This window comes from Ostrea edulis, chromosome 5 (assembly GCF_947568905.1).
Source record: "Ostrea edulis chromosome 5, xbOstEdul1.1, whole genome shotgun sequence".
Taxonomy (NCBI): Eukaryota; Metazoa; Mollusca; class Bivalvia; order Ostreida; family Ostreidae; genus Ostrea; species Ostrea edulis.
Genome location: NC_079168.1, coordinates 94003784 through 94029292, shown reverse-complemented (window position 1 = coordinate 94029292; position 25509 = coordinate 94003784). Strand labels below are relative to the sequence as shown.

At 35.6% G+C, this 25509-nt stretch overlaps 1 protein-coding gene and 1 pseudogene across 1 annotated transcript; one reads left to right on the top strand and one right to left on the bottom strand.

Moving 5' to 3' along the window:
• Positions 1 to 1934: 1934 nt before the first annotated feature.
• LOC125649310 (P2X purinoceptor 7-like) lies at positions 1935 to 3024 on the top strand. Its single transcript, XM_048876753.2, has 3 exons — positions 1935 to 2173; positions 2497 to 2712; positions 2802 to 3024. The coding sequence occupies exons 1-3, from the start codon at positions 1935 to 1937 to the stop codon at positions 2959 to 2961; spliced, it is 615 nt and encodes a 204-aa protein (XP_048732710.2). The 3' UTR covers positions 2962 to 3024.
• Positions 3025 to 3262: 238 nt separating this feature from the next.
• Positions 3263 to 5615, bottom strand: LOC130055051 (uncharacterized; annotated as a pseudogene).
• Between the last annotated feature and the right edge of the window lie 19894 nt (positions 5616 to 25509).

Genomic DNA, 25509 nt, shown 5'->3' with positions numbered 1-25509 from the left:
AGTCAAGATCAGCATGCCAAGAACGGCTTAACAATCGGTATAAAACACGTCAGACAGCATTTGGCCCAATGATAGGTTGTATTGATAAACTAGATCGTTATAATGACCATAGAATTTTCAAAATGCTGACTTTAAACGAGACTGTTGAAACCGCTGCACAATTAACATTTTTAAGTAGCCTGTCGCAGTTTAAGAACTGAGTTACGCAAAACAATCCCCTGTGTATCAAATCAGTTGAGGGATATTTAGCTCTCTTTTGCAATAAGTTGTTAAGTGGACCAACTGTTGAAGAAAAATTTTGATAAAATCTTTTGTAAAAACCTATCATGCCCAAAAACTCTGCCTTCTTTGTAAGAATCTGGAACTTTGATATACCCTCCACTTTCGCCATAATTCGGGTAACACAACTCTGACCTACTTTATGACCTAAATACTCACTAAAGGTTCACTGTTACGCTTTCTCTTGCCAGAATGTCAAACAATGCACGCATGATTCGGAGAATTTCCTCTCTTGTCGCTGTAGATGATAGTATCATCAATGTAAGCTTCACATCTCTGAAGGTCATGTAAATGGGAATGAATCATTCACTGAAAGATCGCTGGAGCATTCCATCGATCATATTAAGAGTAGGACAATCACAGATCCCTCAACATGTCGGAGTTGGGATCAGGAGCCCAAGGTGAAAAAATATAAATATACGTTTCACGCCAGTATATTTTTCATGAAGCTCAAAAGCGCTACGTGAAGTATACCAGCATGCAGCGTCACATTTGACGATTTTGGAGCATGCTTTTTTTATAATTACTTGAATATAATGTCCAACATGTGTGCTTGTTGTATATATATATATATATATATATATATATGTGTGTGTGTGTGTGTGTGTGTGTGTGTGTGTGTGTGTGTGTGTGTGTTCATTTGTTAATATGCATGCATGAGTGGTTGTTTAATTTACGCTAATTTGACGATATTGTAGGCGTATCTCGGTAATGTTCTTTGTGTGGATCGTATGATTTAACAAATTATGATAAAGGTAACTAACTTTATGTAGCTTTTGTTGTTGTTATAAATTCTTGACTTTAGACATTTTTCTCAATTCAACAACATAAGGTTAGGGTTGTCTCGTCAGCAAAAATGGAAAACGGAAATATTCATATCTAGTGATCAGTCATCCAAAACATTACTTTGTCCAACACCACTCTGATTCCACGCACAAGTACTTTGAAGTTATAATTTAAAATATGCTGGAGTTCCTCATTGACAATATATTCGTGGTGTTTGGTGATCAGGTCTTCCAACTGTCTGTTGGAGTCCCCGTGGGCACGAATTGTGCTACTTTGTTAGCTGACCTGTTTTTAAATTCGTATGAAGCAGAATTTATTCAAAAATTTCTATTTGAGAAGAAAACATTTCTTGCTGCTGCCTTCAAATCGACATTTATATATATCGACGATATGTTATCTATTAACAATAACAATTTTCAGTTATATATCCCAGTGAACTCGAAATAAAAGACAGCACAGAGTCGTCCACTTCTGCTTCATACTTAGATATTTTATTGAAAGTATATATTAACGACAAACTCACACCTCAACTTTATGACAAACTCGGTGATTTCAACTTCTCCGTCGTCAACTTCCCATATTTATGTAGCAATATACCATTATCTTCTTCATGTGGTGTGTACATCTAACCGTAACCCTGATTTGCTTCTCTTTAAAGAGCTTATCCATCATTTTTAGATATGAACGTGAATGATATTATTAGGTGTCTGAAAAGACGTAGTCGAAAACCCGATTTCAAAAAACGCGTGCAAACCCGAGTATTGGGTCATCTAACTTACGCATTCACACCTGTTGAAAAATCAATAACTCGGTCAAGTACGACTTCCGGTATTTTGGGAAACCCCTTCTGTGACGTCACATTAGTGAGAATGACTGAATCGCCCAGTGATTCTAATTGCTCTGAAACTTCAAAGTTATCATTATCGCTTTCCTGTGAATCTTCAAGCTTTGAAGAGGAATTAGAAACTGTTTTGGAGAAACCTGCGGTGACTCCATATCAGTTTGAGCCATATTTATCGGACTCTGATGAAAATGATTTAGAAAGTCCTACTCAGCATGGCCAGGATGACGGAAATTCTGCCGATAGTCGGCTTAACAACACAGACTGGTACTGTTCTTTTCTTTTTCTTTTTCAAGTTTATATGCTAAAGGAATACGTAATCACCATGAATTATGAACATTTTAGTTTTAGAATTTAATTATATATAACATATACCTTACTGACAGTTTGTTCACGAAGACATGCAACCCCCTCCTATTATACACATATACGTATTGTATTTCAATTTATGTCAGATGAGTTAACAACATGAAAGACATGGGCAATATGACTAAGTATAAATACAATGAATGCATCATTGCATATGAAATACCAAATATGTACAATGCCACAAAATATATCAAACATTTTAAACACATATGATATGGCAGGTGCAGTTGTGGTCAGTGTGTTCCAATGCCTTCAGCCAAGGAATGTATATGTTGCACAGAAGTGAAGGCTATATCTGACCTTATGGAAAATGATGGTGTCCAGTGCATAACAGATCATCAGGGATTCGACCCAGTATGCTTGAACACATATGTACTGGCCACAGCATACAACCAGTATAAGCAACAATACAATAACGAAATCCTGAATGCTCCAGAGTAAGTTGCTATGATAAATAATAGTAAAAATATTAATTAAATCGTTTTAGCAAACATGAATAAAATTGAATAATTAATGTCCTTTTCAGACGATATAGGTATACTAGCTACAGGCAGCTCGTGAGATGGACATGGGGATACCTTGTGAAGCATGTGAGGGTGGTTTTGCCAGCATGTGCTGTTAACCAAATACCAAGTCGTTTTCCTTCACCCCAAGATGCTTATGTTGGTTTTCAGGATCACGATTAACCATCAACAGCAACCATCATCAGCCATTTCATGATTTTCGGCCTGTCTATTATTAGTATAACGCGATGTCATCTCTAGAATCGCTGACGCTTTGTCAGGTTTTTCAAATGAACTGCAGAGAGAAGGAGGCGCTGCAATTCCGTCCACTTCTACATGACTTAATTTAGTTTCTCTGGCATTGGAAAACACAATGTCCATAAGCTTGCTGACATAACCTACAAGATATACACATAAGATTTACGTTGATAATGATAAATACAATGTACTATAAATTTGAAGATTAATTAGATAAATAACTCTGTTAATAATACTTACCACATGTGCAACCTATTTTCACCTCGCGAACTGTGAATCCACCCTTTTTGAACTTTGGATACACAATATTATATTGTGCTTGTCCATCTTTGGTAAATGCTTGCTATCGCATAGCATTTTCATTGTAATGAAGGGCAGCAATTTTTAATCTGAAATAAAATCATAAATAAGATGTTTGTTTATTCCCTAGTTATTTATAATTACTGACTGAATTTAGTATATTTCACAATTCCCAAGCAGATGTGAATTCACAATTTACCTGCTTAACATCCCATGATATGAAAATACAAACATTTTTGGAGCAAAGTGATTGATTACGGAATGAAAGCCTTCCAGACTTGCTGTTTGGGCTCCTGGGGAGAGTTTTGGAATGTCTTTCTGCATTTGTTTGGACATTGCAAGCTCCTCTAGCTTAACACAGGCTTTGCTTCCTACAGAAAATTTAATTATCATTTGGGTTTTGCATAGTTTAGTTTTGCAGGATTATGATTTGAAATATTTCTTTAAATACTTGCCTTTTTCTAACCATTTCTTTCGCCTTTCTTGCTCATCCAACGGTCCATGTTCACAAGATTGAAAAATGTCAACATCATGCTCATGGATATTCTGAACATGATTACAGACAGACTGCCACTTCTCCAGCATCAATTGCCTATGACCATTTGGAGTTGATGCTGGAACCCAGTAAAGATGGTCACATAAGCTCTTGATCCAAGGCTGCAGGGACTCACAATCCCTAATATTAGATAGAGCGGTAAATTTCTTCTTAAAACCTGATAACAAATAATTCTATGGTATATTAGTTATTGTTTGTATTTCTTATTACTACAGTGTATTTAAATACAATGGCATAAATGTATATCAATATCATTTAAGACAAAATTAGATATTATAAATCGTACCTTTGGCAACATGCCACACATCATAGTTATGGGTTGTATTCGGCATGTTTTCTCTGACATGCTTCTGGATCTGAAGATGACGGTCTGTTATTAATTTCTCTATCTTCAATCCTTTCCCCTCGATGTTATTGATGCTTCTAATAAACCCCTCCTTTTCCATGTGGTAGCTACCTTGAACTTCATTGCTCTATAAAAACATATAATAAAAATGATAGATGAATATAGCTTTTTTCACTAAACAAAATCATAATACAATTTTCTCTTCATCAAACTCAAACCTGCACAAGTTGAATATATATGACCAGCATTAGATCCATGTCGAGCATAGCATAACTGCCATATTTAGTAGAGTGTCCTAGAGTATCAGTCCTGCCATCTCCACCCAGTATTAAGGAGTCACCTTGCTCTGTCTTTTGACTAAAATAATTATTTTGGAAATCTTCCCATAATGTTGACACAGCTGGTTGTAGATAATATTTCTGGTGTTGATGGAAGGTACTTAATGCTATGGTAGCAACATTCATATGATCCATAAAACGAAGAGCTTTGCTTGGTATGAGGCCTAATGAATAAGGAATAATAATACATTGTTTAAGCATATTTTCTTTTACTTACCAGGAATGATCATATTCATACAAGTAACATACCTGAAAATAAAATGGCTGCCGACAAGGACAGATTTCCAGACGGTAGGGCTCCAATCATTTCCTGACTGTCCCATGTTCTTTGAAATCCGCACATACCACAGAACTGGTCTATCTTGATCATTGTGCCTAAAACTTGTTTAATTTGGCAACGTGTGGCAGATGCACAAATTGTACAAATTGAAAACAATTGTACTAACTTGGATTCAGATACTATGTACTTCCTATCTGTTTTTTGGCATGGATTGTCATCTCTAAATGAATATATTTTTATATCATATATATCACATAAATCAATATGCCAAATGAAAAAAAGAATTAAGCAATAATTTAACTAACTGGTCGGATCCATCATTGGAGGACATTTCTGATGATTCAAGTTCATCAGCTGACTCCGGGCAGTATTCTCTGTCTGTTCCTTTGTCCTCATTTTCATCCTCACTGGAGGGAACAGAGAAATCGCCTTGCTTAATTGTAGATGTACTCACAACTCTGCAAGGCTTTATAGTATCTGAAAGTAATATGAATTTGAATAATTTATGTACCTGCTGTCTCAACGAGCAGTTATGAATATTTAAAAAAAGACACGTTTATCACCTCGAAAGTCACACTGCACAGCTGAGGAGCAAATGAGGTGATATTTTTAATCTATACTTATTTCTTTACAATGAACAATAAAGACTCGAAATACAAAGATACTAACCTTTCTCTCATTGCTTTATTTTAGTTTGTATTTTCTTGGACCTTTGATGAGGTTTCCGTCCAGTACATTGTACTCCCACTGAACATGCATTCTATTAACAGATTTCAAAATTATATGTACAAACTTTATACATTTTTAGTTATTTAATCAAGAAATTTTGATTGATAAAAAAGGAAGCTTTGTTATGCTCCTAAAGCGCTACTTATACACACTGATGCAATCCCACACAGTCGCACTGGTTTGACAATCTTGCTAGGCGGTGGGTGCCGTAGGTCTCTGGTTCGACCCCGGGCTGGGGCGAAAATTTTCAGTACCTAGTTGTGATTATTTAGTGCTTTATATATTAATTAATTGATTTTCACATGTATCGTTTAGATCCTAGGGGTAAACGTAAGGTTGGGTGTTATAATTGTTTGTTTGTGCTTTATATTAAATATTCTATACAATTGCATCGAGAGATCCACTCTCCTTATAAAATATCTTAAACACTGAATGACACAGCGACTGTGTGGGATTGCATCAGTGTGTATAAGTAGCGCTTTAGGAGCATAACAAAGCTTCCTTTTTAGGGAAGTCGTTGTGGCCGAGTGGACTTACGCACTGGTTTGACAATCTTGCTAGGTGGTGGGTGCCGTAGGTCGCTGGTTCGACCCCGGGCTAGGGCGAAAATTTTCAGTACCTAGTTGTGATTATTTAGTGCTTTATATATTAATTAATTGATTTTCACATGTATCGTTTAGATCCTAGGGGTAAACGTAAGGTTGGGTGTTATAATTGTTTGTTTGTGCTTTATATATATATATATATATATATACATTTACACACACATATATATAATGTAACGCCTGAGGATTATAAAATGAAAGCGCTTGCGTTAAAATTTTAACTTTGTGTACTGTTTATTCTATTTCTTTTAATATATATAGGCAGAAAGATCTAATCACAATGATTAAACAAAGACAGTTTAGATGGCTTGGTCATGTCATCAGAAAAGGAAATGAATCCATCACAAAAACAGCACTTAAATGGACTCCAGCAGAAGGAAAGAGAAGCAGAGGAAGACCTAGAGAGACATGGAGAAGGACTATAGAAAGTGATATAAAGAAGATGGGGAAAACCTGGAAGGAAGTAGAAAAGATGGCTATGGATAGAAACAAATGGAGGGATCTGGTATCAGTCTTATGTACCACCGGGCACGAAGAGGATATATATATATATATATATATATATATATATATATATATCAATGATTGATTTCATTTCCTTCTGTGAAAAGAAAAATTGTACATCGAAGCAGGACATTTTCTCTCTCTCTCTCTCTCTCTCTCTCTCTCTCTCTCTCTCTCTCTCTCTCTGGTTGAGGTGAAATTTGGGGGACATAAAAACCGTATGTACTTTGGGGGACAAAAGAAAAAGGTACCCACACTAAAAACAAGATCACAGAAAAATTACACTCCACCTCTTGAATCTGTACACATATTGTGGATGTTTAAATCTGATTAGTTTTTGAGATGAGAGTTGTTTTATGGGGGACATAGAGAGACTATGTGTCCCCCTGCTCACTGGACAATGGAGATATAAGTAGAATCTGCTGTAAACAACTAAAGGAAACAAAAATACTTTTAAAAATTATATACACAGCCATCGCAGTCTTTTACGAAAATAATAAAACAGCGTGATAATAAAAAAAAATACACTTTTGAAAGTGTGCACGAAGAGAGAAGAAAACAAGGGGCGCGAGAAAATGTTGGTCCCCCACATTTGTGGGACTATAATAAAGTACTGTGCTTCGACTTTAAAAACTCAACAAAACAAAAATTACTTGCACATAAATGTTAATACCCTTCTTCTAAGGTATTGAATTATCGTAAAATGCCCAAACATCACTGTTAGAAAATCAGCCGGAAGAGAGAAAAATTTATAAGGGACGTACGAAACTTTTGGTCCTCCATAATCGCGGGACTCTGAAAAAGAACTTTGCTTCAACTGTCAAAGAATTCTTTAAAAACCAAACAAAAAGGGTTTGATTAGCAATGTTCTCCGATCTTTTGTCCTTATGATTTATCATGAAATTGCCAAACCAATCACATCTACAAATCAGCTTGAAGAGAGAAAAACATATGAGGGGCGCGAGAAACGTTTGGTCCTTCATACTCGCGGGACAATAAAAATGTATTGTGTTTCAACTTTAAAAACTGAACAAACCAAAAATAGTTGCCACTTTAATGTACTCCGTTCCTTTATTCTATTGAGTTATCAAAATATAATAAACTTATCAATTAAACAAACCAGCTTGAAGAGAGGAACAAAAAACATTAGGGTACGCAAAAAATATTTGGTCCCTCATACTCGCGGGACTCTGAAAAATTTCTGTTTCAACTTTTAAAAAATTAACAAACAAAAATGGTTTGCACAAACATGTATTTCGGTCTTTTCTTCTATCAATAATCACGACATTTCAAAACTTATCGCTTTAAAAACAAGCCAGCTTTAAGAGAGAGAAGAAAATATGGGTGATGTGAGAAACGTTTGGTCCCCCACACTTGTGAGACCATGAATAGGTACCGAGTTTGAATTTTAAAACTTTGAAAACAATAATGCTTTGCATAAAATGAATACAGATGGTTTATGCCGATATATTTTACTAAGTTCTTCAAAGTGAGGACAGATTAACACAAAGAGGTATTCTTCCTCCAAGTCATTTTTGCAAAATTTACATACTCTATATTTTCCCTAAGTGCATTGTTGTAACGTCCTCTCTCAATTTCAAGATTGTGAGAAGATAGTCTAATACGACTAATTTGCTTTTTTGTACATAATAGGTATAGGCTTACAAAGGTAATATACAAAGGAAAGGTGATCAATAACATGCTTATAAACAATATGTTTCGAGGAACAGCTAGTTTGCTCAACTAAACTAATCTCTGTTTTATAACTGGATTTTTTTTTTTACATCTAGCACCGTCTTGTTCACACCAAATATATCCTAGACCCGTAACATACGATTTTTGTTTAATACAATAAGCCCCCCCCCCCCCCCTCCTTTTTTTCCCCGTTCTATCACAGTTAACATATAATTCATCATAACAATTTCTTATTATACAATTTTCACTACCTAACACTTTAAACCAAAATTTGAACACCCTAAAAAGCGAATAATTTTCATAGGTAGCCTCCCAGTTTCAAAATACACCGTGACCACCTTAAACTTAACCATAGTTCAGAATACTTGCTACATATGAATTTAAAAGTGAAAGTAGTATTTCTGTGTTCAAACACATATTTCTAACCTTAGATGTCAATGAAAACTTGGCTTTTCTACTTTGACAGGCTAATTGTTTTAGTGTACAATTGTAGGTACCATTAAAGTTAAGTAAAACACAAAGATATACAAATTTGTCAACAATCTCAAGTTCAGATTCCATTTTTCTGTCGGTTTAATGTTAGCTCCAGTCCTAAAAATAACTACTTTTGTTTTCTATACATTAATAGAAAGATCCCATGTATTCGTCCATATGTAACACATGTAACATATTTTAAAACTCGTGTATATTCTCAGCAAAAATTACCACATCATCTGCATACATCAGTACAGATTCAGTTCTCATAAATGTAAAGGTATACCATCATTATTATTTTTAAATTCGTCTTCTAGATCATTCACATAGAGAGAAACAAGTTTGATGACATTTCTCCTTGTAAAAGTCGTACATTACTTCAAAAAAAATTCTGACAGCATACATGTACCTGCAAATTTAACACATGATTTCATTCTTTCATGCATAACACGGACTTCGCTGCAGAACTGTAGCACTATAGTTTTATATTTTTGTCTTTGTGCAATTTACAGCGCAATATTTTCTGTGCACGTTTCCACTTTCCAGCATTGGTCAACCAACTACCTTCCATTCCCTAATTCTAAACATATTGTTTTACCAACCTGTATATCTTATCAACCTCCTTACCCTTTATAGTCGGCCCTACGTGACCTTTTAGCGAGATCTTGTCAGTAGGTCAACCTGGCTGCCGGATGGCAGAAAATTCAAAACAAGCGAGTTTATCGGTCTGTAGATATTGGATAATGAGTGTTAGCAAAAAAAGTAATACGGGCCGGATGTTTTCCGCTTATGGTGACGGAGTCTGGGTACTGGGGGATACAACAGTGATTTGGAATTATTGTTGAAATTTATTAAAATTTTACCATATTTAATTTTACGGCCACGTTTCAGTTGAATTATACCAGGAAGCAACTTTAAAGTCATTTTGTACAAAAATAACAGGTCCAGGATAAGTCTGTTTATTTTCGACAACATCGAGTGGACTAACCACATAAGGCTAGGAAGACAACACCGAGTGGACTAACCACATAAGGCTAGGAAGACAACACCGAGTGGACTAACCACATAAGGCTAGGAAGGGATTTCCTCCACTCAGCCGCTTTATAACAGATCTGAAATAGACTGATCTACAAACTGTTCGCTTTTCATAGAACATTTGTTATTTTTCATTTTTATACGTTGAGGCATTGTAACATACGGAATCATGGGGAATAGTATAACCATTTTATTGTATCTATTATAAACTGATTTGCGCCAACAGATTCTCAAAACTGGAGAAAATTGTCTGCTCTACCCACTTAAATGTACTCTCTGTTTGATCATTACCATGTTATTGTATATACTACGTCTTTTATGTACCTCATGTACTATTCCAAATAAACTTAAAGGTCATAGGAGACGATTTTCAAAAAATATTTGTTTTGCACGAAAATGTGTTCTTCTTTAATTACTTAACATATGTAAAGAAGTCATTCAGAAAAAATCGTAAGGTAACAGGCGCTACAGACCGTCAAATGTTGCCGTGGTGTGAAGTATCAAAATAGTAAGATGACTTATCTCCCTTGCTTGATGACGTCAAAAGAGACCAGCCTGGCGCAAATGTGTATTTGTTTATACTAACAACTGCGGGTTTTAGCCGTCAAAATGTTCAATGTGCTTACATTCAACTGTAATTTAGCAAGTCAGGTATTTCTATATACTTTTGTCTAAATGATCCAACGTTCAGAAAGACTTGGGTGTGAAATCTTCACCGAGAACACAGAACTCGAAGTTGTTTGACAATCATTTTACGCGATTACGTGGGTTGATGAGGATCAGTTTCGTTATTGTATTAACTCTACTTTGGCAAAAACTAATGGATTTATGAAATGAAATCTTCGACCAGATGCAGTTCTAACTATTTTCGACTAGGCTACAAACCAACGGCAGGCACGGCGAAGACGAGAAAATCCTGCAAAACGTTGACTGTATATAATGACGGTAGACTACATGTAGTACAGATATTCATAATTTAGTATAAACATGCATAATCTGATTAGTTTAGAAATGAAATCTGACTATGAAATAGTTATATGAAGCTCTTCTGATCAGAATTTGTCTCTCTGAATACATAAGTAAATAAATTGAAGATGAATAGGTCTAATTTTATATGTTGAAAGTTGCATTATCAGACCCCCCCCCCTCTTTTCTGTTTGAAAAAGAATGTTTAAAGCAAATGGTGGAACATATTGAAATTACAAGTTTTTATATCGGGTGAAATAAACCAATTTTACGGTCATGCAAGAGTTGTGGGATGATTCCCCCCCCCCCCCTTTAAATGAAGCACTTTGCACGTTGGTTTCCTTATTAGGGTCAAAAAATTAAACAAATAATAACGTTATTTAAGGCCGAGGGTTTTGAACAACCGGTCAGTTGAATGAATCAACATGTAAGAATTAAAGCTCGATAAATTTATTTTGTATAAATGAGAACGTTAGCCATTGATAAATTAGGCAGATTATTCTTTTTTCTACGTTTTCTTGTATCCATTTGACTGCCTTCTTCGGATACCCAGTATCCGACGATGTATAACAGCCAAACATACAGTTTCCGACCTGAGTTCCTGCATACTGTGCAGATTTTCTGGCTATGTACAGCTTATGAACCGATCATCGTCCCACACCCCACGATGACTCAATATATTCCAGAATTCTTTGGCTACCTAAAGTTGTCTGTGTGACTCGTCCATAACGCATGGCCTACAATTCGAATTTTTCGACAGTTCCTTCAATAACTGGTCCAGACGAAGTCTTAGAATTCGTTCTTCCTCTGGCTTCCAGTTCCAACCATTATACGCAAGAAAGAGCCCTTATAGCGTCTAATGTTATGGTAAATTATTCTTCATATAGGCCCTAATGTCGCAAATTGTATTGTAAAAGAATGTTAAAGCCATTCATATTTATTAGATTCACCTGTTAAACTAAAATAGCTGTACACGATACTTGTAAAAATCCTATGAAAATAAATTTAAAAAACGGCGCTCACGATGTGTGTAAAGGAAATTTCGATCTGGCTATAAAATATATCCGAGTCGGGGTGGAGTATTGTTTCAACCGATTCAGAATAAATAGGATCTTGATCGATCTTCTTCTTCGTCCTCCGAAGAAAAATCGTCGATGTGGCTGGCATTTACATTAATTATGAGTTCAAAGTGATATCCTTGTATAACAAACTATGGTTCCCCATTCAAAAACTCCTCCAGTTGCGAATAAATCGTCTATGGATGTGCTTTTGTTTTGATTCGCAAATCCGAGTATGGTCTCTTATGACGTCACAAATTCAGGAAATCAGGAACGATAATCGTGTAACGATTTTCTATTCCGACTACCTTTGCACTTCAATTTCTTCGAGTTAATATCGTTTTTAATCTTTAAAAAGTATTTTTATGAGGAGTCTATGAAACAAAGTTGATAATTATGGAGAGAAAACGTATTGTTAAAAACCGTCTCCTATGACCTTTAACTGAAGCGATGAAGAACGGTCTATTTTTAGCGATGATGTAAACTTGTATAATGTGAAGACAGAAGAAACAATTCACGATTAGGAACGGTTCAAGAAGTAGGACTTAGTTACCCTTACATAAATAGATAATATACTAATATCTATATGACTCCAAATGGACTCCAGCTTTTACAAAATAATATCAACATGAATACTTAGTCAAATAAACATACACCTTTTCCAAACAAACTGAATATTGAATTCTTGGCTTGATTGGAAGATCTACCACATTTTTTCCTACTGCAACTTCGTTTCTGGTTGTTTAAATGTTATGTGTTAAATAACCAACATCTTTTCAAAATTGAACAATTTTCTGCCAATGTTTACTAACGCCACAATACGGTGGTATATTTAGGTTTACTAACGCCACAATACGGTGGTATATTTAGGACATGCAACTATTTTTTTCCCTTCTTATGTTTGAAAATATTATGTAGTTCGAACGACATAATTTCTCGTTCGCACGAGATAATATATCGTTCGCACGAGATGATACCTCGTTTGCACGACATAATATCTTGTTCGCACGACTTATTATCTCGTTCGCACGACATAATATCTCGTTCGCATGACTTATTATGTTGTTCGCACGAGATAAGTTTTTGTACTTTTTTTTTTACTTTGTGCTTACTATATACTTAACTGACCAAAGTCTATGATATTCAGAAGTTGACTTTGAACAGTATATATTATGGATGAGGGAAAAGTTGTAATATTTGATTATGTGCCTTTAATAGTACTCTTTGTGTAAATGGAATTAACTAGTTAATTCTTCGAAAAACAGAAGGACCATTGCAAAACAAAAGAAATGAACTACATGTACACGTTTAATTTGTTAGAGTTTATTTTAAATAGATATTTTTCAAATGTTTTCCTCTTTTACCAGAAAAGACACATCCCTTCAGTTATCTATCAAAAATACGTTTTTTGATTTCATTGAACGAAGATGGTGGTGTCAAAGTAAAAAAAAGTCATGAGAGTGTAAATTCTGCAACTTGAATTGTCCTTATATTAATTCTCTGCATAAAAGATGTGCATGAATTCACTTGCACTTTCGTCTTGAACATCATGATTGATCAATTGATTGGTTATAGTTTATGTTCCATGTAATATTATTTCACACAAAACAACATATTTTCTGTATTTCATATTTTGGAAGCCAACACAACAGGAATATACACAATGGTAACTAATTTAAAACGAGTCACAAACTATGCTTGAGTTTTTGCACCCCTCACTCATGATTAAACCTAACCTTGTTTGAATATGAAATTATTTGTACCCCCTCCCCCCTAATGCAAAATCCCCTAAGCTAGGATTTTCTACGGACCTGGGTATTGAAGACTTTAAACCAATGATACATAATAACATAAAAAAGGTATCAGTCATTCAGAAAGCATGGTGCATACTGCAAAACATATGTAAATATTTAAATTCTAAACACAATTATAGAAAGTTGAATGTTGCTATAGCCGTTAAATGAATTAAGACCTTCTTTATTAATATTTCAGTTTGAGTTTTCATGATTAACGAAACATTTCCAGAGTGAAATTTCATATTAAAGAAATATACAGTCCTGATTGGTAATAAAAAATGACTGCACAAATATAAAAGGTTTTTAAAAAAGGGAAATTATGTCGTTCGAGATACATGTAATTATCTCGTGCGAACGAGATATTTTAAAAGTCGTGCAAACGAGATATTATGTCGTGCGAACGAGATACTAATGGGAACAAAATGGGGTTAAAAAATGATGGGGTTTTTATGAAAAAAAAAACCTAGTTCCCAGATTTCATATATTTTATGTAATTGCTAAATCATCTTTTGGAAGATGATTGGTGGTGTTTTATAAAAGTGCGATAAGGTTTCGGAATTTTTATTTTTACAGTGGGACCCAAATGGGGTAAAACAAACTGAAATTTTTTCGACAAAAATAACTCTGGTTCCCAGTTTTACGTACTAGCCAAATCATCTTTTCGAAGATGATTGGTGGTTTCATATACATGTGCAATAAGGTTTCAAAATTTTCGTTTTCACCCTGGGATCAATTGGGGTTTTCATTTTATGAAAAGCCAAATCATCTTTTGGGAGATGATTGGTGGTGCCCTTTAGATGAGCAATTAGTTTTCGAGAGTTTTTTTCACCTTGAGGGTCAAAAGCGGTGGGTGGAAAACAGCGAACAAAGACCTGGTGCTCAGTGCATTACGTCATCTGCAACAAGAATATATATTTGTGGTGATAGTATAGGGACTTCTTTAAAAACAAATATCTTCCTTCCACAACTCTTTTTGAAACATAATTTATTATCTATTTCGTTATGAATTTAATGTTTATTTAGTTATGAATTATATGAAATACTAAAATAAAATATATATCTGTCAAACTGTCTGTCTATCTGTATGTATTACTAAGTCTCTTTAGCTGTTTCAGGAGACTTGCAAGAAACATCTCCCAATAGTTTCATTGATTGGTATGCAAAAATAGTACACTATGGGTCCACCCGTATCGACACAATTCTAAGACATATCTACGAAAGCCCAGAAGGCTCATCGAGATTCGAAATTCAAAATAAGAGATTTGAAATTCAAAATACGACATTCGAATTTCGAAATTCAAAATCCAAATTAACCAATCAAAATGTAGGTCATAATAGATTAAAGGTTATAGACCATGGGCTAGTAAAGGTAATGGGGTACCCCCCTAGGGATTTTTGTAAACAAGTATTTTTTGAAAGTACATTGTCAGTAGATTATAAATTAAGTTGTTTGACATTTCTACGTGGGGGCGTTTACGAGTTTTGGGGCAAGAAACATGAAATTTGTAAAAATGATAGCCAAAAACTGGAAAAACTCTTCAGATCCGATATAGATGTCAATGACATTTGCAAACAAGTATTTTTGAACGAATATAACCCTTTCTTTATATATAAAGTTGTTTGGCATAAATATGTGAGGGCATTTACGAGTTCTGGGGCTAAAACATGATTTTTTTCATTAAAAATCGACGAAAAATAGAAAATTCCTTCAGATCCTATATAGATGACATGGACATTTGAAAACAATTATTTTCTGAAAGTCTGTAACCCTTTAACAATAAATCAGATTGTTAACACTGAGACCTTTTAGATTTTTGGGTGCAAAAACCAAAAATTCGTAAAAATAATAGCCGAAAACTGGTAAAAACTCTTCACATCCGATATAAATGTCATTGACATTTACAAACAAGTATTATGTGAACTTATGTAACCCTTTGATTGACAAGATGTTTGACATAAATAATTGGGGATGTTTACGACTTTTGAGGCTAAAACATGATTTTTTCTTCTTTAAATATCGACGAAAAATGGAAACGTTCTTCAGATCATTTATAAATAATATGGACCTTTGAAAACAATTATTTTTTGAAAGTATGTAACCCCCGAATTCTGAGAAAGATTGTTTGACATTAATGCAAGGAGGCCTTTTCAAGTTTTGGGGCAAACTCATGAAAGTAATTAAAATATTGTTTAAAAATGGAAAAACTTCGAGAATCTTACAAACACGATGGGGACATTTGCAAAAAAAAAGAACTTAACCCTTTGTTTATATATCAAGTTGTTTGACATTAAGGCGAGGTATATGAATTACTGAGTTATTAGTAAGAAATATTCTTGCATGCAATATTAATCCAGAATTTGTAATCGCATTGCAAATAGAAGTTTCAAACTCTTGAGTCTGTGAGTAACTTCTACAACCGGCCGCGACAAACTAAGTTGTTAAAACAGGTAGTGACAGTTGCATCGCCAAACGCTCGGCATCAGGTGTGAATGTCACGAGTCCTCAGAGATGACCTTAAAAACAGATGTCCCGTGTCGCAGTAGGTGTGTCACGCTAAAGAACCCTCACTGCTCAATGGCCGTATGCGCCGAGTAAAGGCCTAAATTTGAAGGCCTTCACCGGTCTTGGTGACATCTCCATATGAGTGAAAAATTCTTGAGAGGGATGTTAAGCAAGATACAATCAATCAAATCTACAGTAACATAACATGTTTGATAGTGTAATTAACTTAGTACTTCTCGTCAGATGGTGCATAGACATTTTAAAGGTGAGATGCTTAGGTAATATCCATTTGCCATCCATAGCTGAGACACATATGTCCTGAGAGTACGATTTGGGAAACCTTTTTGCCATTGAAAATAAGATGGATTGTCTGATACGACTTGAGAGAGACATGCAATGAGATATTATATACACATGTATTCAGAGATGATGGAGAGGTGGCCATAATAAGTTATTCCATGGCAATTTTGTGGCAGTCAGAAATCTGCCTTTTGATTATCATAGCAGATTCTTTGACTTGAAAGGGCCAACGCAAATACAAACTCAATTCAGTAACAACATATGCAGATTATATAAGTTCGTCTTGGGAGTTTTCCAAAATTCAATTTTGCTACCAAATTTTCTTTGTGTTTTTTTTATTTAGGTTTCAAGTTTTGTAATCACTCTTATATGAATCAGCATGACAAGTATCTCTCTCTGAGCTTTGTCATACTTTCAACCACAGAATTCTACACAATATTTATCTCCTTATATTCGGATAAAAGTCAAATGCCTTTCCATATTGCTCAAGAATTATATCAATGTTAGGTGCTGACTTGTTTAGATCATCGAACTTAGTGTACGTTTTTCTACAGGTTGGATAAAACATTAATTCCAACCAAATCAATATACTGAACTTTACTTATAAGTGTCCCTTGGGTATCTGGGTTAGAAGGGATAGGTCCTCAGTACCTTTTGCTTTTCGTAAGAGGCGAATAATGGGGCAAGAAAACCATTGCCCTGTGGGAATCCAGATAAGAATAGGTCCTCAGTACCCCTTTGCTTATTGTAATAGGTGACTAAATGGGGCGGTCCTTTGGACGAGATCGCAAAAACCGAGGTCTCGTTTCACAGCAGGTGTGGTATGATAAAGATCCCTCCCTGCTCAATTGCCGTAATCACCGAGCAATTTTGCCGCCCTTCATCGGTAATGGTGACACTTCCATATGAGTGAAAAATCCTCGAGCAGTACGTTAAACAATATACAATCAACCAACTAATTTATTGTGTTATAGTCACTTTTATTGAGTTTTTTAAATGGCTTCTACTGTTTTTGTCACACACTTAACAAGTTTGTGTTTTTCCTTGTACTTGAGTTTCTTCATTACCGAACAGACATTTATGGGCGGGGAAAAGTGTCGACAGTGAACACAGGTTGAGTGAACGTCTCTTAGTCTTACAGTTCACTTGACTCAGCGCAACTTCGTCAATGCTCAAGTTTTACTTCTAGTAACTAATCAATATTTGTAAATTATTATAACACCAGCGATTGAAACCATGCAAGGCACCATTTAAAGGTGGTAAACAATCTATGCCTTTATTATTCTTGGGACTCTGTCTTATGTGACATCTTTATAAGTAAGCTGAAAATTGAAAAGGTGTTCAATATTACATAATCTATTTACAATTGTAGATTAATACAATTCATTAATCTAAATTATTCATAAATTAGTTTATTGTTTGTAATATGTCCTATTTTCAATAGTCGAGCCATTATTTATCAGGATTTCCCCCATTTTTGCATTATATACTCAAAAGTAATCCATGTGCTTTCTTTTTATTGATTATACACATTTATGGGCTTCCATACATTAGATAACGACATGAAAATGTGGACAACGATTTTTATGTTGAAAGTTATATTTACTAACTCAAGATTGTATATATATCATATAGAGATAGGGCCTACGGATTATAGTATCTAGGAATGAACAGTTTTTCATACTGTTTATTAAGTATTCATTGAACATGTTAATAGGTACATGTTATTTTGGGGAATGTAGTATACCCTGTATAATTTCGTAAGACATGAATTTGTAGACATTTAAAATATGTATCACTTTCCTGAATACACTGTCTTCTATTTTTATACTTATTTCTCACAAATGTCCTCTCTGGGACGTCCCTATCTCGTTGTTTGTGTTTACAATGTGATGTCTGTAATGCAATATGGAACACCGTAACAGCGATGTTGAATTTGCCAAAATTTTGATAAATTCAAATGGCCATATCTTGAAAACGCCCCAACATAAATTTATCAAACAACATTCATTTACCTTTATTTTATACACACTTTCAAAAAATCATAGTGTAGAAAAATCCCTAGAGGGGGGACGTAATGTGTTACTGGCCCATGGTCTACTAGGGCTGCGTATGCCGAGCTAAAAAAAAAAGGTGAAGCGCCTACTGAGCAAAGTCGGGAAGCGCGTGCCGAGCTAGGACTGTGCGTGCCGTGCTAGGGCTCTATGAACTCGAAGAGCACTACGACGTCATAATAGGAGTAAAAGCGGGAAGCGCTTGCCGAGTTAGGGGAATAAAGGTGCTATGACGTAACATTCAGGTTAAAGTCGAGATCGCTATGACTACGAGCTCTAGGGAGAGCAGGAGTTCAATAGGATCGCAGACTTATGACGTCATCCTTCTATATTCATTGTCACGATCTCCTTGCGATTGTCGTGCCCTCACCGGGGTGTATAGAAACTTATTTTCCGGTTGTTGAAAGTCATGATGGGGAAGTATTGTTGTATCGTAGATTGCCACAATTATCATGGGAAGACGATAAGTTTGGCTGAAACTGTTAGCTACTTCACCTTTCCAAAAGGGAACGACCCCAATTTCAAACTTTGCAGGTGAAAACTTATTGCAGTAGTGAGCAGAGTTGACCCAACTTTCAATACGGATATGATATTTCATTGTTCAGTTCATTTCGACAAGATCTGTATTCGCCCCGCATGCGGTAGGCCGGGGTTCGAATCCCGGCCGCGACAGACCCAAGTCGTTAAAACAGGTAGTGGTAGTTCCATCGCCAAATGCTCGGCATCAGGTGTGAATGTCACGGGTCCTCGGAGATGACCTTAAAAACGGATGTCCCGTGTCACAGTAGGTGTGGCACGCTAAAGAACCCTCACTGCTCAATTCAATGGCCGTAAGTGCCGAGCATAGGCATAAATTTGAAGCCCTTCACCGGTCTTGGTGACGTCTCCATATGAGTGAAAAATTCTCGAGCGAGACGTTAAGCAAGATACAACAAATCTACTATTTCGTGGTATATAATATTACAGGCTACTTGCTTCTTATTTTAGAAATTAAATTGCTAAAAAAAAATAGATTACACTGTAGATAATACCATAGGAGACTCGCTACGCTCGCGAAGCTCAGTGGTTGTTGTTTTCATTCATTTTATTACAATCATTTAAAGATTATCTCCCTCATGCATAGCACTATCCTTGGACGAATTTGGCTACAGTTTTTGGCACTCTGATTTTCCTTTTAGCTCTTACAAGTTGATTGTTATTTCGAATTTCCAAAATTTCGGCTTGAGTATCACTGAAGAGACATTATTTGTCGAAATGCGCATCTGGTACATCAAAATTGGTACCGTATAACTTTTACATTGTAGACCCTTACAGTTAAAACTCCCGACTCCTGTCATGATACTGCACCAGTTCATGCATAGCTCTGATGCTTAGACGAATTTGACTCCAGTAGACTTTACTTTTTTTTTGGTTCTTACAAATTCATTGTTATTTCGGATTTCCAATATTTCGGCTTGAGCATCAGTGAAGAGACATTATTTGTCGAAATGCGCATCTGGTGCATCAAAATTGGTACTGTATAAGTTTTACATTACGACCCCTGGGTCTAGGCCTCTGCTGGTGAACTGTTAGTCCCCGAGGGTCTCTACAGCTCAGAAGCTACGTACTTCATTACTAGCTTGAAAATACGGATGTATATTTAATTGCTGTGATAAAATTTAGAACCCCATTTTAAAATTAAGGATTATCTCCCTCATGCATTACTCTGATCCTTAGACGAATTTGACTCCAGTCTTTGGCACTGTGTTGTTTTTTGTTGTTTTTTTTTTAGTTCTTATAATTTTATTGATATTTCGGATTTCTAATATTTCGGCTTGAGCATAACTGAAGAGACATTATTTGTCGAAATGCGAATCTGGTGCATCAAAATTGGTACTGCATAAGTTTTACATTACGACCCCTGGGTTAAAGTCTCTGCTGGTGGACCGTTAGTCACCGAGGGTCTCTACAGCCCAGTAGCTAAGTACTTCATTACTAGCTTGAAAATAACGATGTATATTTAATTGCTGTGATAAAATTAAGAAATTCATTTCAAAATTAAGGATTATCTATCTCATCCATAGCTCTGATCCTTAAACGAATTTGACTCCAGTCTTTGGCGCTATGTTTTTCTTAGTTCTTACAAGTTTATTGTTATTTCGGATTTTCAATATTTCGGATTGAGCATAACTGAAGATACATTATTTGACGACATGCGCATCTGGTGCATCAAAATTAGTACTGTATAATTTTTACGTTACGACCCCTGGGTCGAGGCCTCTGCTGGTGAACTGTTAGTGCCCGGGGGTCTCTACAGTCCAGTAGCTTAGTACTTCGTTACTAGCTTGAAAATACGGATGTTTAATTTTAAATTGCGGTGATAAAATTTAAAAATCCATTTCAAAATTAAGGATTATCTCCCTCATGCATATCTCTGATGCTTAGACGAATTTGACTCCAGTCGTTGGCACGTTTGTTTTTTTATTTCTTATAATTTCATTGTTATTTCGAATTTCTAATATTTCGGCTTGAGCATCACTGAAAAGACATTATTTGTCGACATGCGCATCTGGTGCATCAAGATTGGTACCATATAAGTTTTACATACAGTACATGTATGTATACAGCGGTCAGACGAATTCGATTGCTGTTGTCAGATGGCTCAGTTAGTAGGGGTATCTGTAAAGTGCGAAACGAAATCGAAACGAAACGAAACGAAATCTACCGAAACGAAACGAAACCTACCGAAACGAAACGAAACAGATTGTATAACTGAACTCTTTTAATTATGATAATTAAAAATGGTATCTTAGGCCCCTGTGAAAGTTACCACATATAACATTCGCCTCTCCTTTGATTTAGGCTTTCGGCTTGACTGTTAGAAAGTTTTTAAAGTTGGAAAGGGGAGGGGCGGGGGAGTAAGCACAAAGTACATATCCGTAGTTGATTAAATACCATGTACAATTAGTTTTGGATCCATAAATTTCAGAACCGAGGGTTACAGTCTCAGAGATCTGGGGAAACACATTATACGAGGGGTGGGATCGCCGACGTTGGATCCGCCTTTGGGCATATATACATTGTTTGAAGAAGCTCGTGTCTGAGAAAATTGAAAGCAGGAAGAGCTCTTAACCTCTTATTTTATCTCTAACTGCTGAGGTGCGAGTACTTTCAATAATGGAAAAACTCTATAGATTTGGAGTGTTGCTATGACGGGGAATTAAAAACGGGACGGAAAACGGAATTTTTTTAATGTAATGATATTAGGAGGAGGTCGGCATTTTGTAAACTGAAAAGGCTTAAGAACGAGGCAATTTTAAGTAGAAATCACAAAGAGAACGGGAGGGCATATTCAGAATCCACCGTTTGATATACTACATACAAATACACAATATCCACATGTATACATATATTTGTCTTTAGAGCAAAAAATACTGAAACATGTATTTATGTCCAAAAGCTGATCCAACGCCGACGACCCCATCCCTCGTTTAGTGTGTTTCCCCAGACCTCTGATCTGTGAGACTGTAACATTCCGTTCTGAAATTTATGGATCCGAAGCTAATTGCACGTGATATTTATGTACTTTGTGCTTACCCCCCCCCCCTTTCCAACTTTTAAAACTTTGTATTAGTCAAGCCGAAAGCCTACATCAAAGGGGAGGCGAATTTTATTAATATGTGTACACTTTAACAAGGGGCTAAAATACCATTTTTAATTATTACAATTAAAAGAGTTCGATTATACAATCTGTTTCGTTTCGTTTCGGTAGGTTTCGTTTCGTTTCGGTGGGTTTCGTTTCGTTTCGTTAAATTTCGTTTCGTTTCGTTTCGATTTCGTTTTGCACTTTACAGGTACCCCAGTTAGTAGAGCACCTAATTAGAAGTTTGAATCCCAATCTGGTTCGTTGCATATTCCTCCTTCCTGTTGTATCCAAATATCTAAAAGTCCTAATTCAAAGTCTCATTCAAGATAAACCGTTGGTGTAAAAATGTCTGCTTAAAGTAAAAGGACCTGTCGCAAAATATTTGCATTCTTAAATATATGATCCTTCTCCATTATAAGATTAAGTTAAAGGTTAATTATTTCAACTTGGAAGAAGTAAAGAGGGAGGCCATGAAGTGTGAAGAGTGGATAGTATTAAAATCTGACCATTCACTTCTGGGCCAGTATGACCATACGACTGGTAGACTCTCAAAAAGAGTGGTCATCGATTCAGATTTATCTATAAACGTGTTTTTGAAGGTCTGTTCAACATATGTATAAGATGATATTATAGTATATGTATTCATTTTTTTTTTCCATTGTGCACAAAATATCCTTTACATCTCTGTAGATCAGAACGAGGCTGGATCATCTGAAAAGTCGGCCATACATTGAAACATTCTCAAAATATCATTCAATTGTCAAACTATTGCTATCAATTACTCAGTTTACAATTGTGAAATGCAATTTTGAATGCTTTAAAAATCAACAAAGTGCAAGTTCGCGGGTCGTCCTACACTTGTTAAAAAGTTGCTGGATCAACATCTTGACTGGTATTTCATGTACTTTTTTCAATGCAATGCTAATATTAACCATGTACACAATTTTACTTAATTTATTCGTATTATCATTTTGTTTATTGCTTTGCATATTGATAATTATTTTTACAGCTTTATATATTGCACTAAACTTTTAATTATGGTCAATTTAAAGCAATAAAATGCAGGTAACTTCATATTTTACATGCAGAGGTGTGTGTCACAGGATTGGGAAGATCAGTAGAGAAAATGCCCCTAGCAACCTATTTACAGAAAGTTGCCATCTTAAGTAAATGTACTGGTGTGGAGGATTTCACAGATGAGCCACTTCAAAATGATGATTACAGGTTTGTTTCAACCTTCATAATCAATGGCAAGCCCATTACAAAAACTACCATCAGATCACATTTATGGTGGTATCCAGAAAGTTGACACAAATAGATATGAAAGTTGTGGTGTATTGCTCGACAAACATTCCAAGTAAAGAACTGCAGGTAACAGCACTGTGCATCCAAAAACTCCATTAACTTCTCTGCCCCAAAGATCATTGATTCAAGAGATGAAAGCTGCACGGCAAGGAAATGAAAAAGCCCAAGCGATTTTGACCGCTTTAAAAAGTGGTTGAAAAAACTATTCTTGTAGATGATGTTAGTAAGGGCCTCTTCTAATCTGTAGAGAACCAAAAAAAAAACTATTCTTGCAGATAGTGTTAGTAAGGACCTCTTCTAATCTGTAGAGAACAAAACAAAAACTATTCTTGCAGATGATGTTAGTAAGGGCCTCTTCTAATCTGTAGAGAACAAAACAAAAACTATTCTTGCGTATGATGTTAGTAAGAGCCTCTTCTAATCTGTAGAGAACAAAAAGCCAGACAACACTCTGATGGATTTGTTCTGGGAAGAGCAAAGGAAGGCTTTTTCAACTAGTTCAAAAGTCAAGATACATTTAAGAAAGCAATAGTATTGTATTACATCATATTTATATAAATTTAATCCATGGTGTCGTGTGTTAATAGAAACGATGAATGATGACGCAGGTTTTATAGTCTGTTTTGAGCGATGTAATTGTAACAATTTTGTATATTGGAGACCAAAGGTCCCCTTATGCAGGTTTATTAATAGAAAATATATTTGCTTTGAATGGGGAGAGCCAATGGTTTATTATATTGGTTTATTGTGCACATTGTACATGTACCTTGGCTCCTTTATAATAGGAATGAGGAGGCATCCTATGGTGATTCTTTTGCATTATACCTCCAATATCAAAGGTCCAGGGCATATGGTGTTTTGTGTGAGTCAGGAGTACTACGCCTCCCTAACAAATTAACTCTGCGGGATTACACCAACTTTATTCAACCAAAATCTGGTTTCAAACTCAGGCCTTAGGGGGAACATATTTAGATATGCTCAACATCTTGGGTAACATTTAGTTATAGTAATGATGTCTCCCCCCTTCAGGGGGGGGGGGCATATTTTTTGTACTTTTGTCCATCCATCTGTCTGTCACAAAATCCTGTGAATGCCTCTCCTTCCATATGGCTTATCGGATAGACTTAGGGACTTTGCACAATACTTCAATGCCATTTTCAGATGTGCATATTGTAGGGACAGAAGGATTCAATCGTTATTCTTAATGTTATAGTGGATCTAGGAGGGGTGGAGGGTGTAAATAAAATTGTGAATATTTCTCTTATATGGCTTATTTGAGTTCATAATGGCTATGTTCCTGTCCATGCTTTCTCCTCCATAACATGCAGTACATTAAGGAGAGGAGGTTTTATTTGCTGCACTTCCAATTTGGGAAGACATTTGTTTTTCATAAAAACAATCTCTAGTAATGTACTTTAAATGATGAGGGTTTTTAACAGGAGTTGAAAAAAGTAGCATCAGATTTGCCACCAGCAACGCATGTTCAATGGTAAATAGTAATATATATACTGTTGCAAAATCCTCTTGCACAGTATAATTACTACTATCTAACGACACAATGTTAGAACTCTCCAAAGGAAAGCAATAGATTCAAGGTCAACAGCCCTTTAGTGAAAAATGTTTTGGCAGACAAAGATTTTTCATTTTTGGAGCTTTTCACCAAAGCTGTTAAGGGAGTTAACTCTACTTTTAGCTCACCTGAGCTGAAAGCTAAAGTGAGTTTTTCTGATTACCATTTGTCCTTCGTCTGTATGTCCATCTCTCCATCTGTCTGTAAACTTTTTACATTTATGACTTCTTCTCAAGAACCACTGGGCCAATTTAACCAAACTTGGCAAAACGCATCCTTACGTATAGGGCTTTCAAGGTGTTTTTTTTTCAAATGAAGAGCCATGGGGGAAATAATCACAAAAATTCAAAAATAGGGTCTGGTCATTTAAATATCTTCGTCTCAAGAAACACTGGATCCGAAGAGCTGAAATTTACATGAAACTTTTCTGACAT

Bases quoted from the DNA above. Each gene is read 5' to 3' on its own strand.
- LOC125649310 (XM_048876753.2), top strand. From the start codon at position 1,935: ATGACTGAATCGCCCAGTGATTCTAATTGCTCTGAAACTTCAAAGTTA. The intron at 2,174-2,496 runs GTACTGTTCTTT...ATGATATGGCAG, and splicing joins CGGCTTAACAACACAGACTG to GTGCAGTTGTGGTCAGTGTG. The intron at 2,713-2,801 runs GTAAGTTGCTAT...TGTCCTTTTCAG, and splicing joins GAAATCCTGAATGCTCCAGA to ACGATATAGGTATACTAGCT.